The sequence below is a fragment of the Ochotona princeps genome, chromosome X (genome assembly GCF_030435755.1).
Source record: "Ochotona princeps isolate mOchPri1 chromosome X, mOchPri1.hap1, whole genome shotgun sequence".
NCBI classification, from domain to species: domain Eukaryota; kingdom Metazoa; phylum Chordata; class Mammalia; order Lagomorpha; family Ochotonidae; genus Ochotona; species Ochotona princeps.
This window is the reverse complement of record NC_080865.1, coordinates 70450691-70470591: the sequence shown is the minus strand read 5'-3', so window position 1 is coordinate 70470591 and position 19901 is coordinate 70450691. Positions and strand designations below refer to the sequence as shown.

At 40.4% G+C, this 19901-nt stretch overlaps 1 protein-coding gene across 2 annotated transcripts in view; it reads right to left on the bottom strand.

The window, feature by feature from the left end:
- The window catches only part of TBC1D8B (TBC1 domain family member 8B), a 78511-nt gene that overhangs the window by 24974 nt on the left and 33636 nt on the right, over positions 1 to 19901 (bottom strand). For both annotated transcript variants that reach the window (XM_004590168.4, XM_058658665.1), the window contains exons 8-10: positions 12616 to 12765; positions 9592 to 9742; positions 8909 to 9123 (exon numbers count right to left, since the gene is read on the bottom strand). In XM_004590168.4, coding sequence (XP_004590225.2) covers positions 8909 to 9123; positions 9592 to 9742; positions 12616 to 12765 — 516 coding nt within the window. The remainder of the gene's footprint in view (positions 1 to 8908; positions 9124 to 9591; positions 9743 to 12615; positions 12766 to 19901) is intronic.

Sequence of the window (19901 nt, the reverse complement as noted above, 5' to 3'; positions counted from 1 at the left end):
TTTTAAAGTTTTAATTATATGGTATAATTTTATATAGTCTGGGATTTGTTCTCTTCCCCCAATTCATACCCCTATTTGACTCCCCATATTGTCACAACAGGACATTCCTTCATAAGGAGTTACAATTACATCAGCTGCTATTTAAGTGTGCCCTGAAATTGCTGGTACATACAATGTCAGACAGTCCATCATCCCATTGTCTAGATATGTCCAACACTTTCACTGGGAATCTTTTATTTGGAAGTAAGGACGAATGTTGAATTGTGTCTTTACATCTGGATATGGTAGTCTCCATTACTCCATCACCATACATTCCAAATTTTTACTTTTTAAATGAGTAATTATTATACATGTCCCATGCTTACAAATATGTTTCTAAAATATTTTAATGCTTATACAATAATCTGCATTGGGTATAATTTAATCATTATTGTGCTGTAGCTATTTAGGTTGATTTCAAATGTTTAATATTATGACACAAAGAATTTCTTTGTATATAAGTTTTCATCTATGTGTTTGTTTTTTTAAAGATTTATTTATTTTATTACAAAGTCAGATATACAGAGAGAAGGAGAGACTGAGAGGAAGATCTTCCATCTGATGTTTCAATCCGCAAGTGAGCCGCAACGGCCGGTGCTGCGCCGATCCAAAGCCGGGAACCAGGAACCTCTTTCGGGTCTCCCACATGCGGGCGTAGGGTCGCAAGGTATTGGGCCATCCTTGACTGCTTTTCCAGGCCACAAGCAGGGAGCTGGATGGGAAGTGGAGCTGCTGGGACTAGAACCAGCGCCCATATGGGATCCCGGGACGTTCAAGGCGAGGACTTTAGCCGCTAGGCCACGCCGCTGGGCCCCTCATCTATGTGTTTTATTATTTTTCTCAGGATAGATACTAAGACATGAAATTACTTGGTCAAAGAGTATTATTCTTTTAAAGAATTGATAGTATCATCAATTTATACTCCAGAATAACTGGACAAATTTATATTTCTAGACAGCAGTGGCTGAATGCCTACTTTACAGCACCTGTACAAATACTGAAAATTATACTAATTACAATCATCTTTACTGATTTGATAGTGAAGGTGTTATCTCTTTATTTAATTTCTTTGAGATTGAACCTTATTTTTCTTCGTTTATACTTGATCTTAGCCAAAAGGCTGAGAAACAGTTATTTTTCTTCTTAATGGATATACAATAATAGTACATATTTATGGGGTATTGCAATAACCCAATATGTTTGTAATACGTAATCATCAAATCCAGGTAATTGGCATGTTTCATCTTCTTATAAATTTATCATTTCTTTGTGTTTGGAGTCTTCAAATTCCTGCCTTCTAGTTCTTCATAAAACTTACAATAAATGATTATAAATCAAAACAATCTGAATTTCATATCCTATGACTAATGTTTTCATTTTTTATCTTAATATCTTTCTGATAGAGTTGTATATTACATATGTCAATCTTTGCCATATTTACCAGTGTTTGACTTTAAACACACTTTTAAACATTTTAACATTTTTATTTAGTTGAAAGGCAGAGTCACACAGAGAGAGGGAAGAGACAGAGACAGAAAGGTCTTCCATCCACTGATTCACTCCCCAAATGGTCGTAAGGGACAGAGCTGGCCAAGGAAAAGCCAGGAGCCAAGAGCTTCCTCCAAGTTTACCACGTGAATGCAGGAGCTCAAGCACTTGGGCCATCCTCCACTGCTTTCTCAGGTATACTAACAGGCAGCTGGATCAGAAGTAGAGCAGCCAGGACTCGAATTGGTACCCATTTGGAATGCCAGTGCCACTGAATGCAATATGTCACAATATCAGCCCCTCAAATGTAGTTCTAAGGGTGTTATTAGTTATGGAAAGAGCCACAAAGGGAGAGGGGACATAGTAAAAATGGCAGAAGGAAGGTTTTCAAAAATGCTTTCCTCCTTAGAAGCAACAAGAATGCTGGCAAAAATCATCAGACTCAATTAGTCTCTGAACTTCGGAAATTAACCAAGCATTTCTAGTGGCATTTAGGAAAATGACTGGGACCTGGTAAAGCCACTGCCTTGTGACACTGGCATTCCATATGGGCACTAGTTAGAACCCACCCATTAGAACCACTTTCAATCTAGCTGCCTGCTATTGTACCTAGGAAAGCAGAGGAAGATGGTCCAAGTTCCCCTGCACACATGTGGGAGACCTGAAAGAAGCTTCTGACTGTTGGTTTCAGATGGGTCCGCCTATAACTGTTTTGGCTACTTGGGAAGTAAATCAGCAGATGTAGGAAATCTCTCTCTCTGTCTCTCTTTCTCTCTGATTGTCCCTCTCTCTGTAACTGTTTCAAATAAATAAGAATAACATAATTTTTTAAAAAGAAAAACGAATTTCAGTTAAAATGGTGAGCCCCGTGGCATTTTAACTTGTCCTTTCTCCATACACCTTCCCCTGCCCAGCTTCATCATGGCCTTAAGAACCAACACCCAGTAATCATAGCGAAAACCAGAACCCAATAGTGGAGTTGGAGATCCTTCAAAGTCCCCTTCCCACAGAACTGCCATTATGTGGTCCGTCTGATGGTCCTCTGGAAGACATTATTCACAAGCAGCCTTTGTTTGGACTGAGTCAGAGCAAATCCAATAGGAACTGCCCTTTTCCACAGGGTGTGTTCATGGAAAATAGTAAGATACATACTAAATATGCAGATATGATGCAGTAGGTAATAACTGGGCAAAAACAATAGGCCAATAAAAGATGAAGAGAGAAGGTAGGGAGGTTGAAAATCTCTAATATATTTCCAGGAATCAGCAGGCCATGTATATGCATATTACTTTATGTACACTCATAGCTGTACACATACACTGAGGAAGAAAATAAAAAAACAACAGCAAAAAAAAAAAAAAAAGCATAAGCTCTCACTTCTGGTTAATCCTGAAGCCATGTAAAAGCAAAAAGTGATAGAGAGGGAGTGCAGCTGTGGCGAGGAGGGTAAAGCCATCTCCTGCCACACACCAGCATCCCATAATAGTACCAGTTCCTGTCCTTACTGCTCCACTTCCAATAAAACTCCCTGCTAATCACCTGGAAAAAAGATGAAGATGGTCCAAGTACTGGGTGCCCCACACCCACGTGGAAGACCCTGGTGGAGTTCCTGGATCATGGTTTTGGCCAGGCCCAGTGCCGGCCACTGCAGCCAGCGGAGGGAGTGAAACAGCAAATGGAAGGTGCCTCTGACTCTGCCTCTCCCTCTCTAGGCTGTAACTTTCAAATAAATAAATTTTAAATAAATAAAGTAATAACGAATAGAAATAATAGCAAAAAGATAAAACTAAAAGTTGGGTTTTTGAAAAAATAAATAAAAATTAAAACACCTTTAGACAGCCTAATTAAAAGATAAAAATAAGGGCCCAGCGGCGTGGCCTAGCGGCTAAAGTCCTCACCTTGAACGCCCCGGGATCCCATATGGGCACTGGTTCTAATCCCGGCAGCTCCACTTCCCATCCAGCTTCCTGCTTGTGGCCTGGGAAAGCACTCGAGGACTGCCCAAAGCCTTTGGACCCTGCACCCACATGGGAGACCTGGAAGAGGTTCCTGGTTCCCAGTTTCGGATCGGCACAGAACCAGCCGTTGCGGCTCACTTGCGGATTGAAACATCAGATGGAAGATCTTCCTCTCTGTCTCTCCTCCTCTCTGTATATCTGACTTTGTAATAAAATCTTTAACAACAAAAAAAAAAAGAAAGAAAAGATAAAAATAAGACAAATGCAAGTAGGCGGGGGAAAGGCTCACATTATTAAAACCAGGAAAGCTCACAGAAATAAAAAATTATTGTAAGGGAATATGATGAGTAATTAATATCATACTAACAAATTAAATAATCTAGATAGGATTTAGCAGCTAAAATTCTCTTCTTGCATGTGCTGGGATCCCATATGAGTGCCAGCTCAGGTTCTGGCAGCCCCGCTTCCCATCCAGCTCCCTGCCTGTGGCCTGGGAAAGCAGAGAGGACGGCCCAAAGCCTTGGGAACCTGCACCCCTGTGGGAGACCCGGAAGAAGCTCCTGGCTTCTGGCTTCCGATCAGCTCAGCTCCAGCCATTGCAGTCACTTGGTTAGTGATTCAGTGGAAGATCTTCCTCTCTTTCTCTCCTTTCTACATTTCTGACTTTGCAATAAAAATAAATAAATATTTTAAAAAATATCCTAGATAAACTGGACCAGTTTCTAAAAAAATACAAATGAGTGAGACTAACTCTGGAAGAAAACAGAAAAACCAGAATAACTATATAATATGTAGAGCTTGAATTAGTAGTAAAAACACTCCTCACAAAGAAAACCCTAAGAACAGATGGCTTTACTGGCAAATTCTATGAAACATTTAAAGAATTAACATCAATACTTCATAAACTTCTCAAAATTAGAAGCAGATGAAACACTACCCAACTCATTCTAAGAAACATTTACACCAAAATTAGACAAGCGCATTGCAAGGAAACTATGTATCAATATAGTTTATTAATATAAATGTAAAAATATTAAATCAAACTAGTAACACATAAGAAGGATTATACATTAAGACCATGTAGGATTTTTCCTGAGAATTTGAGAGGGCTTCAATATATGAAAACGAATTAAGGTAAGATACCATTTTAATAAAGGGTAAAAATCATCTCAGTGGACCCAGAAAGATAATCTGGTAAAACTCAACATTCTTTTATGATGAAAACACTCAACAAGCTAGGAAAATAAGGAAACTTTCTCAATTTGATAAAGAGATACGTAACCACACAGGAATATATATATATATACACATATATATACACACACACACACATTCCCACCACTTCCATTTAACACTGTACTGAAGATATTAGCAAGGTCAATCACAGGAAAAAAGGAGGTAAAGGCATTCAGATTGGAATAGAAGTAGTAAAAGTATCACATTAAGATTCTATCACTGATTTTGTAAAAGATTTATTTATTTACTTGAAAGGGGGGCAGAGAAAAAGATACATCTAGCTTACTGCTCACACAGCCCTTAATGACCATAGATGGGCCAGTCTGAAGCCAAGAGCTGAAGTGAGGAGCCGGAGTTCCCTCTGGCCTCCCACGGGGGTGCAGGGGCCCAAGGACTTGAGCCATTTTCTGCCGCTTTTCTACGCACATTAGCAGGCAGCTGGATCAGAAGTAGAGCAGCCAGGACACAAACCAGTGCCCTTAAGGGATGCTAGCATTACAGGCCGTGGCTTAATTCACTCTGCCATAATGCCAGCTCTAGATTTCATAATTTTATATGTTGAAAATCCTAAGGAATTTATTGAACAGTTACTAGAACCAGTAAACAAGCAAGGGTACAGCATACAAAATTGACTTACACAAAAATCAATTGTACATCTATCCATAAGCAGCAAACAACCAAAAACAAAATGTAAAAAAAAATCCAATTTACTATATTAGGAAATAATGTAATAAAGTAATTGCAAGATTTGTACATTGAAAATATTCAAACATTCTTCAGAAAACAAAATTAAAGAACTAACTAAAAGGTAAGGAAAGATATTCTGTGTTCACAAATTAGAAGACTTCATATTTTTAGTTTAGTATTTTTGTAATACTCAAGTTGATACATAGATACTATCAAAATCTCAACTCAAAGAAATTGACAAACTGATCCTAAAATTAATAGAGAAATGCTAGATTCAAGAGAGTCTAAAAAAAAAAAATCTCAGAAAAAAAAATGTTAACTTACATTTCCTTATTCCGAAACTTACTACACAAATGCAGTCAGTCATCAAGACAGCGTGGTATTGACATAAGAACAGGGATATAACTAACTGGAACAACTTGGAGTCCAGAACTAAACCCCCCAATTTATGGAATATTTATTTATTTGAATGTCAGAGTTACAGAGAGGGAAAGATTGAGATCTTCCATTTGATGGTTCACTCCCTACATAGCCACAACAGCACCAGTTGAGTCGGTCTGAAGATAGGAGCCAGAAGCTTCTTCTCAGACTCCGACAAGATCCAGCTCCCTGCCATTGGCCTAGGGAAAGCAGTGGGGGATGGTCCAAGTGTTTTGGTCCCTGTCTTACCCATGTGGGAGACCTGTAAGAAGCTTTTGGCTCCTTGCTTTGGCCTGGCCCAGCCTTGGCTGTTACGGTCATCTAGGGAGAGAACTAGCGCATGGCAGATCTTTCTCTCTCTCACTCTTTCTCTTTATAACTGACTTACAAATAAATGATTTTTTAAAAGATTTTTAAATATCATTCAAAGGTGAAGTTTGTGGGGCTGGTGCTATGGCTACTCCACTTTTGATCCAGCTTCCTGACAGCGTCGCCAGCACAGGAGTTCTTGACACCTACATGGGAGACCTAGAATTTTGAAATCCTGGCTTTGGCCATTCTGACCAGCCCCAGCCATTACAGTCACTTGGGGAGGGAAATAGCGGATGAAAGATCTCTTCGTCTCTCCCTATATGTCACTCTGCCTTTCAAACAAATCAAATCTTTAAAAGCAGATACATTTTATGGCACAAGAGTTATATTCCAATATAGAAAGAGAGATGATAACTAGATTTAAAATGGATGCAGGAGGCCCTGTGCGACAGCCTAGTGGCTAATTATATCTTGCACGTGACAGGATCCCATATGGGCACCAGTTAATGTCCCAGCCGTTCCATTTCCCATCTATCTCTCTGCTTGTGGCCTGGGAAAGCAGTTAAGGACGGCCTAAAGCTTTGGGACCCTGCACCCACCGGGAGGCCCAGAAAAAAACACCTGGCTCCTGGCCTCAAATCAGTTCAGCTCTGGCTGTTGCTGCCACTTGGGGAGTAATCCAGAGGATTTCTCTCCCTGTCTCACCTTCTGTCTGTATGTCTGCCTTTCCAATAAAAATAAGTCTTTTAAAAAAGAAAAATAAAAGGATACAGGGGTTGGCACTGAGGTGTAGTAGGCTAAGCCTCTACCTGCAGTGCTGGTATTCCATATGGATGCTGGTTCGAACCTTGGGCACTTCACTTCCAATCAAGTTTGTCGAAAAGCAACAGAAGATATCCCAAGGTCTTGGGCCCCTGTATCCATATGGGAAACCCAAAAAAGCTCAGGGCTCTTATCTTCTGCCCTTTGGAGAGTGAACCAGTAGATGGATGATCTCTCTCTGTCTCTCCTTCTCTCTGTAAATCTGACTTTCAAATAAAAATGAAATAAATCTTTAAAGAGAGAGACTAGATAGCTTGATAAGCAAGTTAATCATGATATGTATAAGAACAAGTTACTTGGGTTTTTATTAAAAGCAAAAACTTGCCTAACATGTTAAATGAAAACTCTTCAAACATTTCCCCTGATCTTGTCCTACACACATTTATTTACATTTTCATTCTAACACAAACCTAGCCAGTCTGATCCACAGTGCAGCCTTCTTCTTGCCTGAATGTTATCACTCAGTCTTATCTTCACAAGAATAACTTTTTCCTTGTCCTCTGTGCTTTTACCTTTGCTCTCATCCTTTAGAAGTGAAATCAAATGTTTCCTACTTTGAGACTATCTCTAAGTACTGCATATATAGAAAAACCAGAAGCTTTATAAGTTCTTTGAAAAAAAAGTTGTTACATTTATTTTGTATCTTGCAGAGATCCTAAAATATGTTAAAATTATCATCTAGATGACCTATTCACTTCAATTGTTTTTTTTTAAAATTCTACATTTATACATTCTAGTGGATAGATAATATTTATATGTAATCATTATAGGCAGCCCATTAGCAAGTATGTATGGCTCAGAGTACTATACCTACCGTCCTTTATTTTCTCATCCCTCCACGTTAATTGAGCATATTTTTGCTAAGCTATACTACATTTCAGACTTCCTTTGAATAGGTGTAGTCACATAGCCAAGATTTTCTAGGAGAATGTAGTTGATGTACATCTCTTCCAGGCCTAGTCCATAAAATCTCCCACACTGTTTCATCTTCTCTTAACCTTCCATGGATGGGTAATTGCAATGAAAACTAGCTTGGAAGCCTTATTTTGAAAATGTTAGATGGCTGTCAAGCTATCACTTAAATTCCTGCATAATCTCATGAAGAACTACCTAATAACCTTAATATTCCTATGGTTATTTTTTTGAGAAAATAAACCTTTATCTTGATTCAGTTATTTTCTATATGTTTTAGCAGCCTGGTTTACCCTAGATAATAACAGTAAGCATGTACCCAAAGGATTTTTTTCCAATGATTCCTCCATTGCCTGTAACATAAAATTCAAACTGCTGACCTAACCCTATGTTATAAATTTTTCCTCCAATTTCCATGGTACATTTACTATGTACTTCTATTCAATTTATTGACGACAGCCCATAAGCATCCCACATTTGCTTCTATCTGTTTGTTTACACTGATCTCTTCACAAAAAAAATGGTCTTTCATCTCTTTATATGTCAAACTGACCAATTTTCAAGGCTTACAAATGTTACCTCTTCCATGAAGCTTTCTCTGGTTCTTTGAGATTCAAATAATTGCTATGCCTAAAAATCCTTACAGAGCTTTTTCTTAAATTTCTCTAGTGGTTTATCTCACTTGTTTTTTGATTTCCTAATAAATATGGTTTAACACCTACCATAGCAGTTCATATATACTTTCAAGGGCAGATTCTTATCCAATGTATTTTACATGGCTTTCAGCACGTAGCATATTATCTTTTATATAGCATGAAATCAATAAGCATTTGTTGAATGAAAACTAACAATTCACAAAATCTCAATTCTCCAAGGTAGTCTCACTACCATTCTGTTTACATTAACAATATCTACTATTATTCTCAGCTAAATCTCTGTCGTTACAATTATAACTTCCAAATGAATAGAGCTAGATTTGACCTGATTTTACCATTGGAACATGCGCAAAATTGGGCTTGTACTAAAAGTCATACCTGGCAGTATCCAATTTTGGGATTCCTATATGCATAAGCAGTGAGTACCCGCCTTAGAGCAGATATGCCAGTATCACTCTGAAATGCTGGATGTTCAGGCAGGGAGCGACGTAAATCACGCTCAATTTCTTCAGTAGCCAAGTTGCAGGTCCCTAAGGACTGCTCCACCATTTCACCATAATAACCAGGATTAGTTGCCATGTCATTAACAGCACCTGTGAATATGATTGTATTACCATACCAAAGAAGAGGAATATCATAACGCTATTTTTTGCATATGTACCTGAAGACTTCGAAATTCAGATTTATACCCAAGTGATAGTCTGAGCACACACACCAAAAAAGAAAAAGAAACAGCTTCCTGCTAGAATCTATAATGTTAAACTACTAATGTTATCCAACAGAGTATGACTGTCATGAGAATTTTTTTATCCCCTAATTTCTTTTTACTCTAAGGGCAGAAACTTTGCCTCCAATTAGACACAGTATCTGCTCAGAAACTCGATGTGTACAAACACAGGTCAGTACATGCAACTACTCAACTTTCTCTGTAATTTGAACTCATCAATGGTAAGACTTTGTCCTAGCCAGGCTCATAATTCTTTGACTTTAGCATAGTGTATAACTGTGATAAACAGCATACCTAATGTCTGCTAAATGAATAAAGAGAGTGAACATAATACCGGAAAAAATCATCCAGAGCTCTCCTCTTAAGTTCTCTGGAATTCCTCTTATAACCAGATCTCGAGTCTTTTCGGTCCGAAACATGCTAACACCACGTCCACATTCCACAAACAGGATGTTCCAAGACTGTTCCTTCATCTTTTCTTTTAACTGTAAATAGAAAAATGAAAGCAAAGAAACATAAGTTTTTCAAAAATAACTCACTTTCTAAAGAAAGATTTATATTTTTATTACAGCCAGATATACAGAGAGGAGGATAGAAAGGAAGATCTTCCATCCAATGATTCACTCCCCAAGTGAGCTGCAACAGCTGGTGCTGTGCCGATCCAGAGCCTGGAGCCAGGAACTTCCTCCAGGTCTCCCACACAGGTGCAGGGTCCCAATGCATTGGGCCATCCTCGACTGCTTTCCCAGGCCACAAGCAGGGAGCTGGATGGGAAGTGGAGCTGCCGGGATTAGAACCGGCGCCCATATGGGATCCCGGGGCATTCAAGGCGAGGACTTTAGCCACTAGGCCACGGCGCCGGGCCCAGAAATAACTCACTTTTTAAAAAGATATTTAAAATTTATTTGAAAGGCAAAGAGAAAGAGAGGGAAAAACATGAGAGAGAGAGAGGAAGGAAGAGGGAACCTTCTTTCATCTGCTGGTTCACTCTCCAGGTGGCCACAACAGCCCAGGCTAGGCTAGGCCAAAGCCAGCTGCCAAGAGCTTCTTCCAAGTCTCCTATATGGGTCACAGAGACCCAACCCCCACTGATTTCTCAGGCACATTAACAGGGAGCTGGACGGAAAGCAGAGCAGCCAAGACCGGAAGCTGCACTCCTATAGGACACCAGTATCATAGGCACTAGTACAACCTGTTACAAAGCCAGCCCCATGTTTATTCCCTTTACTGTGAAAAAACTATGTATCCAAGAACATGGGAGCCAAACTCTTAATCATAAAGGAGTTAAACACTAGACTCTTGTCCTGACAAAAATATTTAAAATTCTTAGGGCCAGCATAGCAATGTAGCAGGTAAAGCCACCGCTTGGAATGTTGGGCACTGGTTCAGGACCTGACTGCTCCACTTCCATGCAGCTCCCAGTCAATAGCCTGGGAAAGCAAAGAATGAGGGCACAAGTGTTTGGGCCCCTGCCATCCATGTGAGAGACCCAGAGGAAGCTCCTGGTTGCTGGTTTTGGCCTGGCTCAGTCCCAGCTGTTAATGGCCACCTAGAGAATAAACCAGAGGATGGATGATCTCTCTGTCTCTACCTCTCTCTGTAATTCTTACTTTCAAAGAAATAAATCATTTTATAAATATTTATTTTATTTTCATTTGAAAGGCAGAGTTGTAGAGAGAAGGAGGGAGGGGCAGGAGGGATAAAACAGAGAGAGGGATTGATTTTCCATTTTCTGCTTCACTCCTCAAATAGCTGCAGTGGCCAGAGCTGAGCCAATCTGAACTTCTTCCAGGTCTTCCACATGGGTGCAGTGTCCCAAAGACTTGAGCCATTCTCTGTTGTTTCCCCAGGCCATAAGCAGGGAGTCTATTGGAAGTACAGCAGCCGGGCCATATGGTATGCCAGCACCCTAAGTGAAAGCTTAGCCTTCTATGCCATGGCACCAAACACCAAATAAATAAATCTTTTAAATAAATCTAAAAGCCATGTAAGCATAATAGATTTAACTTATTAATTCTGTGTTATGGAATAGCCATTTTCGTGTTCAAGATGCTATTGGGACATCGGTCTCTCCTACTGGAGTGTCAAGGTTGATATCTCAGTTGCTGAGGCAGCAGGTTAAGAAGACATCTGCAACAACAACAAAGAAGAGATCTGCGACACTGGACTCTGAAATGAGTGGCAGTTCTATGTTCCAGTTGTTCCAATCCAGCTCCTGCTAAAGAAAGTGGGAAAGCAGCAGAGGAAGGCACAAGGACCTGGGCTTCTGCACTTACTTGGGAAACCTGGATGAAGCTCTAGACTCCTGCCTTCAGTCTGGACCAGCCCTAGGCACTGCAGCCATTTAGAGAGTGAACCAGCAGATGGAGAATTTCTCTCTCTCTCTCTCTCAAACTCTTTCAAGTAAATAAGTATTTCAAAAAACACCAGCTCCATTTCCAATGCCAGCTTCCTATTAACAAGCATTATGGAAGGCAGCAGGTGATGGTTCAAGTACTTGGGTCCCTGCAACCTATATGAGTGACTCAGACTGACTTTTTGGCTTCTGGCTTTGGCCTGGCCTAACCCTGGCTGTCGCAGGCATTTAGGAAATGAATCAGGGTATGAAAAACAAACAAACAAACAACACAAACAAAAAAATCAACTCTTCTATCCTCCTGCCTCTGTTTCTTTTTTAAATAAATAAAAATAAAGCGTTTTCAGGGCCTGGCACAGTAGTCTGGTGGCTAGAGTCCTCACCTTGCACATGCTGGGATCCCAAATGGGCACCGGTTTGTAAACAGCAGCCTCACTTCCCATCCTGCTCTCTGCTTGTGGCCTGGGAAAGCAGTCAAGGACAGCCCAAAGCCTTGGGACTCCACACCTGCGTGGGAGACCCGGAAGGGGCTCCTAGCTCCTGGCTTCGGATCAGTGCAGCTCTGGCCGTTGTGGCCACTTGGGGAAGGGAAGTGAATCAGCAGACAGAAGATCTTCCTCTCTGTCTTTCCTCTTCTCTGTATATCTGACTTTCCAATAAAAAGAAATAATAAATCTTTTTTTAAAAGGTGTTTTCAAAACTCATATAAAAATGGTACATTTAGGAAGTAAATTTTTGAACCATCATTCTCCCCAAAGCACCTCATTTCAAGATCAGTTAGAAATCCACACAACTAAAAGCCCAATATCCAACTTCATCTTTTAAATTCATTACTGATAAAGGTCATGTGTGGTCAGACCAAACAAACTATACAACAGTATTAGACAGAAAATATTTTCAAGCCCCACAAAGAGTTTTCAGTTTGGGTACTATCCAGTCTATTCAGGGACTGGTTTTTATCAACTGTTCCAGACTACATGTTGAAACATTTTGTTTTCCTACCATTTTGGAATCAAGATTCTCCAAATTCTGAGGGTGGAATACAGTCATTAAGGCTTCAGTATTCACCGTTTTGCTACATTCTTTCTGACTTGTCAGAGACTGCACCTCAAATTGATCTGATGGACCAGCAGAGTCAGAACTAGCAGAAACCTGAAAAAGAAAGAATGTAATTGAGGGTGGGTTTAAAAATTTCTGCAAGAAAAAAAGAAAGCTTGCTTGTCTTGTCACCTGTAAACCACAATCTCTATGAAATACTAACACAACATCACAGAGACGCTGTTTTCCTATCAAAATCAGAGAGGCCAACAAACTCACTTCTGGAATGGCAAAATGGAGAACCTCAGGAAACCCATTCTCCAACAAAACTCATACAATCTGGCAGAATTTACAAAATGCACATCTTCAGAATACCAGAAATTAAGCAAGGGTATAGCATGAATTCGGACACCTACTCAACAAACAGACAAACTGCAGTCAGAACAGCACAATCCGTGGGGTTTTAACTTGAAACAACTCCGAAATTCCCTCCTGTGAAAGCCAACAAACAGTGCAACAGAATGTGGATCCTTTGGAGCTTAATTTAAAGCCCCAACCCTTTGGGCCTGGTGTGATAGCCTAGTAGCCAAAGTCCTCGCCTTACACACACTGGGATCCCATATGGGCACCGGTTCTAATCCCGGCAGCCGCACTTCCCATCCAGCTCCCTGCTTGTGGCCTGGGAAAGCAGTTAGGATCTTGCACCCACGTGGGAGACCCGGATGAGGTTCCTGGCTCCTGACTTCGGATAGGCCAAGCTCTGGCCATTGCGGCTGCTTGGGGAGTGAATCATTGGATGGACAGATCTTCCTCTCTGTCTCTCCTCCTCTCTGTATTATGATTTTGTAATAAAAATAAATAAATCTTTTTTAAAAGCCCCACTCCAGAGCACTGTCAGTTTTCTGACCAAACTAGGTGCTCTTGGAAAACTCGTCATTACCAGGGTGTTGTTATTATCTGATCTGATTGCCAGGTCATTTAATGGAGAAAAAAAAAAGTCCTCAAAGTCCTGTTGCAGGGCATGAGAGAAAGCCACAGCAATCTCCTATACCAACAGCTGCCTAGAATTGATGTTTCATTTGGGACAAAAAAAATCCTGACTTTAAAAAAAAAAAAAAGGCAGATCTGAAGAGCTAGATGATCATATGGAAATAGGAAAGTTTCCAACATATTCTTGAGGCTCCAGAAGTATGCACATATGCACAGAGACGATAGCAGATGCCTATAAGAAACGTGGTTAGGAGAGAACATTAGTCACTCAATTCTTACTGGAATAAAATGAAACGAAAGCTAAGCAAAACCTGACTCATAAACTCCCTGAAGTTTAAGGTATACCTTCACACACACACAAATACTCTTAGGGAAAAAAAAGTGAAAACATAAAAATGTAAGTCATTCGGGCCCGGCGGCGTGGCCTAGCGGCTAAAAGTCCTCGCCTTGAAAGCCCCGGGATCCCATATGGGCGCCGGTTCTAATCCCGGCAGCTCCACTTCCCATCCAGCTCCCTGCTTGTGGCCTGGGAAAGCAGTTGAGGACGGCCCAATGCATTGGGACACTGCACCCGCGTGGGAGACCCGGAGGAGGTTCCAGGTTCCCGGCTTCGGATCGGCGCGCATCGGCCCGTTGTGGCTCACTTGGGGAGTGAATCATCGGATGGAAGATCTTCCTCTCTGTCTCTCCTCTGTATATATCTGGCTGTAATAAAATGAATAAATCTTTAAAAAAAAAATGTAAGTCATTCATAAGGAAATCTGACCCAGCATTAAATGACTACTAAGTTGTACTGACTTGAGTAACAATGTGTTAAAGTAAGGCTTAACAGCTTTAAAAAAAAAATGATATTCTTTTTTTTTTAAAGATTTATTTTTATTACAAAGTCAGATATACAGAGAGGAGGAGAGACAGAGAGGAAAATCTTCCATCCAATGATTCACTCCCCAGGTGAGCCGCAACAGCCGGTGCACGCCAATCCGATGCCGGGACCAGGAACCTCTTCCGGGTCTCCCACGTGGGTGCAGGCTTTGGGCCGTCCTCGACTGCTTTCCCAGGCCACAAGCAGGGAGCTGTATGGGAAGTGGAGCTGCCGGGATTAGAACCAGCGCCCACATGGGATCCCGGGGTGCGTTCAAGGCGAGGACCTTAGCTGCTAGGCCACGCTGCCGGGCCCAAAAATGATATTCTTAAAGAAACCTATATAAAACATTTCCAATCAGGCGCACTAGTTTGATTCTGTAAACAAAAAACAACAACAACAATAACAACAACAAAACCAACTATTATCAATTCATTTAAGGACTAAACTTGAAAACTGAAAGACCTACTAAAAATGGGAAAACATCTAGACACCCCATCAAAGAAGATATAAATGGCAAACAATCATATGAAAGATTCAGGCGGTGGTGTGCTGGTATAGCGCTCTAGGCTTCCACCTGCAGCACCAATATCCCAAATGAGCGACAGTTTTGGTCACAGCTGCTTCTCTTCCCATCCAGCTCCCTGATTGTGGCCTGGGAAGGCAGTTGAGGATGGCCCAAAGCTTTGGGACCCTGTGCCTTCATGAAAAACCCAGAAGAGGCTCCTGGCTCCTGTCTTCAGATGGGCCCAGATCCTGCAATTGTAGCCATTTGGGGAGTAAACCAGTGGGTGGAAGATTTCTGTCTCTTCTCTCTGTACCTCTCTTTGCCAATAGAAATAAATGAACCTTTTTAAAAAATTCCGCATCATCATATATCATTTGTGAACTGCAATTTAACACAGCATTGTGGGCCCAGTGCAGTGGAGTAATGGCTGAATCTTTGCCTTGTACACACTGGCATCCCCTATCGGCTCTGGTTCGTCTCCCAGCTCCTCTAATACCCATCTGGCTTCCTACTTGTGGCCTGAGAAAACAGCAGAGTAGATAGCCCAAAGCCTTGGGACCCAGCACTTGCATGACAGACCCAGAAGAGGCTCCTGACTTTGGGTCAGTTCAGCTCCAGCCATTGTGGCCACTTGGGGAGTGAATCAGTGGATGGAAGATCTTTTTCTCTGTACCTCCTTCTCTTTGTAAAAATTTGTCTTTCCAACAGAAACAAATAAGTCTTTAAAAAAAACACCATTTCATAGGTATGGAAATTGAGAAAATCAGCAATACCAAGTGTTCTTGAGTATATGGAACAAAAAGACTTTCACTCACTTTTTACCAATAAAAAGGAATGAGTTTTGAAACTGCAGAAATATGTCGAGGAACCTTAAATACATATATTGCAAAATGAAAGAAGTCAGTCTTAAAAGTCTATATACAGCATATTTCCAGCTATGCAACATCTTAGAAATGGCAAACAAAAGGCAACACTGAAGTGAGAGTAGAAAGATCAGTGGATGACAGAGCTGAGGGGAGTGGAATGGATAGGTACAGCGCAGGGCTGAGAGACTATTCCGTACGTAACAGCAGCTTATATGACAGTACGAGTTTGGTGAAATCCATCGATCTGCAGAGCACAAAGAATGAAGCCTAACATAAGCAACAGACTTTAATTAATGATAATGAGGTAAGAAGCTGTCCCACTTGTGCTCCAGATCCTTACTAATGCACCTGGGAAAACAGTGAAAGATGGCCCAATCTCTTGGGACTTTGAACTACATGGAAGACCCAGCCCCAGGCTCCTGGCTTCAACCTGACCCAGCCCTGGCCATTGCAGTCATTTAGGGAGTGAACCAGTAGATGGAAGATTCTCTACATTTCTCCATCTATCTCTGTCACTGTCTTTCAAATAAATTTTAAAAATTTAAATAAATAACACATAAAATTACCTTTAGGTTATGTGTATAAAGTCCAAGATACCTTCTTATGTATGAGAGTTCTTGAAAAAAGTCTATTCAAAAATGAAATTGAAAGATTAAGTATATTTTGGTCCAAAAAAAATGGAAGGAATCTGCATTTGTGGGTCTTTTAATAATTCATAGGTGTATCTGGAAAAAGTATGCATAAAGTTCATTTTTCACACCAAAGTAAACTTTTAATTTTATTTTTCTTGAACTTTGGAAATATTTTAAATATGCAAAATATCTTCAAATCTGAAAAAACATTCAAAATTTGAAACACCTGTTTCTAAGTATTTCATATATGGGACAAAGCCAATGTTGTGGCTCAAAGGGTTAAGTCACTGCCCAAAATGGCAGTATCCACTATTGGAGCAACTGGAGTATCCACCAAGTTCCAGCTGCTCTGCTTCTGATCTAGCTCCTTACTAATGTGCCTTGAGAAAGCAGTGGGAAAATGTCCCACATATTTGGACCTCTGCCTCCCATGTGGGAAACCTGGCTCCTGGTACTGGCCTGACCCAGTCATGGTTGAGTGAGTCATCAGATTGGAGATCTCGGAGACTTTGGAGAGACTTCCACCATCACGGGACTCCTGTCGGTTCCTCATCCCCAGACCCTCGCTGTGTCCACATTACTGGCTCTGCTGGCTGGAACATTTGGCGCCTAACATGAGGCACAGCACGGACAATCTGAGGGAGCCCTGGACCTATGAAGAAAATGAAAATGGTCCGAGGTGGATTCCTGAGAGGCTTGTCCGGCAAGCTCCTGCTGCTGAGTCTTGTGAAAGCTTGGGTACTGGCCAAGATGATGGCATTTGAATCAGAAGATCGACGGGACAAGCAAGAAACGCCTCTAAAGTGAATGACACCGAGTTCCAGCGCATCCTGACAGCATGCTGGAATGGCTATTGCAATACTGCTGTTATCCTGCAGCTGCCCTGAATCCTGCCTGTGCCTGTTGGGACTGACGGAGAGGCCTCTGTTGGCCTGATAAGCTTAAAAGAGACTTTGGCATAACGGTGACCATCAATTAAAAAACCAGAAAAGGAATTAATCCATATGCCCATCAACTGGTAGCCAGATAAAAAAATGTGTTAATTATGCACTATGGAAAGCTATTCAATCTAAATAAAGGAAATCTTATCTTTTGCCATTAAATATGCAGTTGTAGAAATTATGCTTCACAAAGCAAATCTCAAAAGCACAAATATGTCTTTCCTGATCTGTGATCCATAAGACACAGCATACAAAAGTATAACCTATTTGAGCTAGTTTGATATTCTGGGATCTGTTCTATCTATACTCCTGAGGAAGAGTGGAGTGCTGTCTTCTTTATTATTTATTTTTACTGTTTACTCTTTTCTGATACCATTATCAAACACAGTGTTATGCCTGTGATTGTGAATTGAAATGAAAATATGCCATTGTAACTATTAGAGACAAAAACAATAATGACAACAACAATAAATTGCAAAAGAGGAGAGAGGGTGAGGAATTTGGTTAGAATGAAAGTAGGTTGTGAAGTATGACTTTGGTTCTAAAAATGATTTAGTGAAATAAGTGAAATTTGATTACTTTGTGTAAATTCATTAAAAATCCATATTTAAAATTCTGTTCCGTATTTTTCTAGTATATGATAGTTACAAAAAAAAAGTAAAACAAATGCCATATTGATTGGTTGAGCAACCAAAAGTGTTTTATGAGCACAGGAAAGAACTTCAGAAAGGCAATGAAAATCACTAAGAAGATATACATGAATTCCTAAAAATCACTGATTCTGAAATCAATGTCCATGAATTCATAAGGGTTTCTTAAAACTTGGTTTTTTTTCTAATTTTTACTGCATCTGTAATTCTGTTAGTTTAGTAGTAAATTGTATGTATTTCTAAAATTTTTAAGAATTTCCCTTATCAATGAAAAAATCAGCGATTCATAATTATTACAATAAACAAATATTTGTATAATAAAGAGCTGCAAAATCTAAAAAAAAAGATTGGAGATCTCTTTCAGTAATAACTTTCAAATAAACAGATATAAAATCTTTTTTTAAATAAAGAATCCTTTCTCATTTCTCATTTCTAATAAGAAAACATTCTGATATTCTTTCAATTATTTCCATACTCACTATCACTTGAATATCTCATGTCTTTGGTACATCACATTAAGCAGCCACTACAAATGCCAGCATCCCATATGGGTGCTGGTTCAAGTCCTGGCTGTTCCACGTCTGATTAAGCTCCTTACTAAAGTCTAGGGAAAAGCAGTGGAAGATGGCTCAATTCCTTGGGCCCCTGCACCCAAGCAAGAGAGCTGGATGGATTCCCAGGCTGTAGGCTTTGGTTTGGCCATTGTGTCCATTTTGGGAGTGAACTAGCAGATGATGACCTCTCTGTCTCTGCTCTATCTCTGTAATTCTGCCTTTCAAGAATAAAAAAATGAATCTTTAAAAAAAGAAAGAAAGAAACAAGAGGCAGAAAAGAAGAGGGCTTAATTTAAGACATGTTTGCAAATATGGATAATCCTGCTAAACCAACATGTGCAATGATTTGCGTGGATACACATTTTCAGTTTTCTTGTGTAGGTACCTAGCAAAGGATTACTGACTGGGTCTTACAATAACTCTGTTTATCATTTTGAGGACTTGTCAAGTCATATTCCAATACAGTTATAGTGTTTTATATTCCAAACAGCAATATGTATGAAGGTTCCAGTTTCCACATGTCCTCCTCAACAGCTATTATCCACCTTTTTAATTTCAGGAAACCTGGTATGTGTAAACTGGTATCTCATTACAGCTTAATTTGTATTGATCTAATGACTAATGATATTAAAATACTTTCATGCCCTTATTGGCCATTTCTTTACCTTCACAAGAGAAACGTGTATTCAAATAATTTTCCTATTGGGCTTTTAAATTTGCATTGTTAAGTTGGAACATTTCTTTCCAAAGGCTGGCATTATGCCTCAGCAGGTTAAGCCACCACCTGCAATACAGGCATCCCATTTCAGAAAGAGGTGATTTGAGACCTACCTGCTTCGCTCCTAATCCAGCTTCTTGCTCACAAGCATGCAAAAGCAGAGGAAGATGGCTCAAGCATTCCGGCCCCTGACACTGACAGAGGAGATCAGAGTTCAGGCTCCTGCCTTTCTGCTAGGCCCAACCCTAACTGTTATAGGGAGTAAACCAGCAGATGGAAACTCTCTTTCTCTGTCTAACTGCTTTTCAAATATTAGTAAATAAATCTGGGCTTGTGCAGTGGTGTAGCACTCTAATTCTCCACTGTGACACCAGCATCCCTTCTGGGCACCAGCTAGTGTTCCAGCTGTTCCACTTCCGATCCAGTTCCGTACTTATGCTCTGGGAGAGCAGTGAAGGATGGCCCAAGTGCGTAGGCCCCTCCGCCCACATGGGAGACCCAAAAGAAACCCCTGGCCTTGGATTGGCTG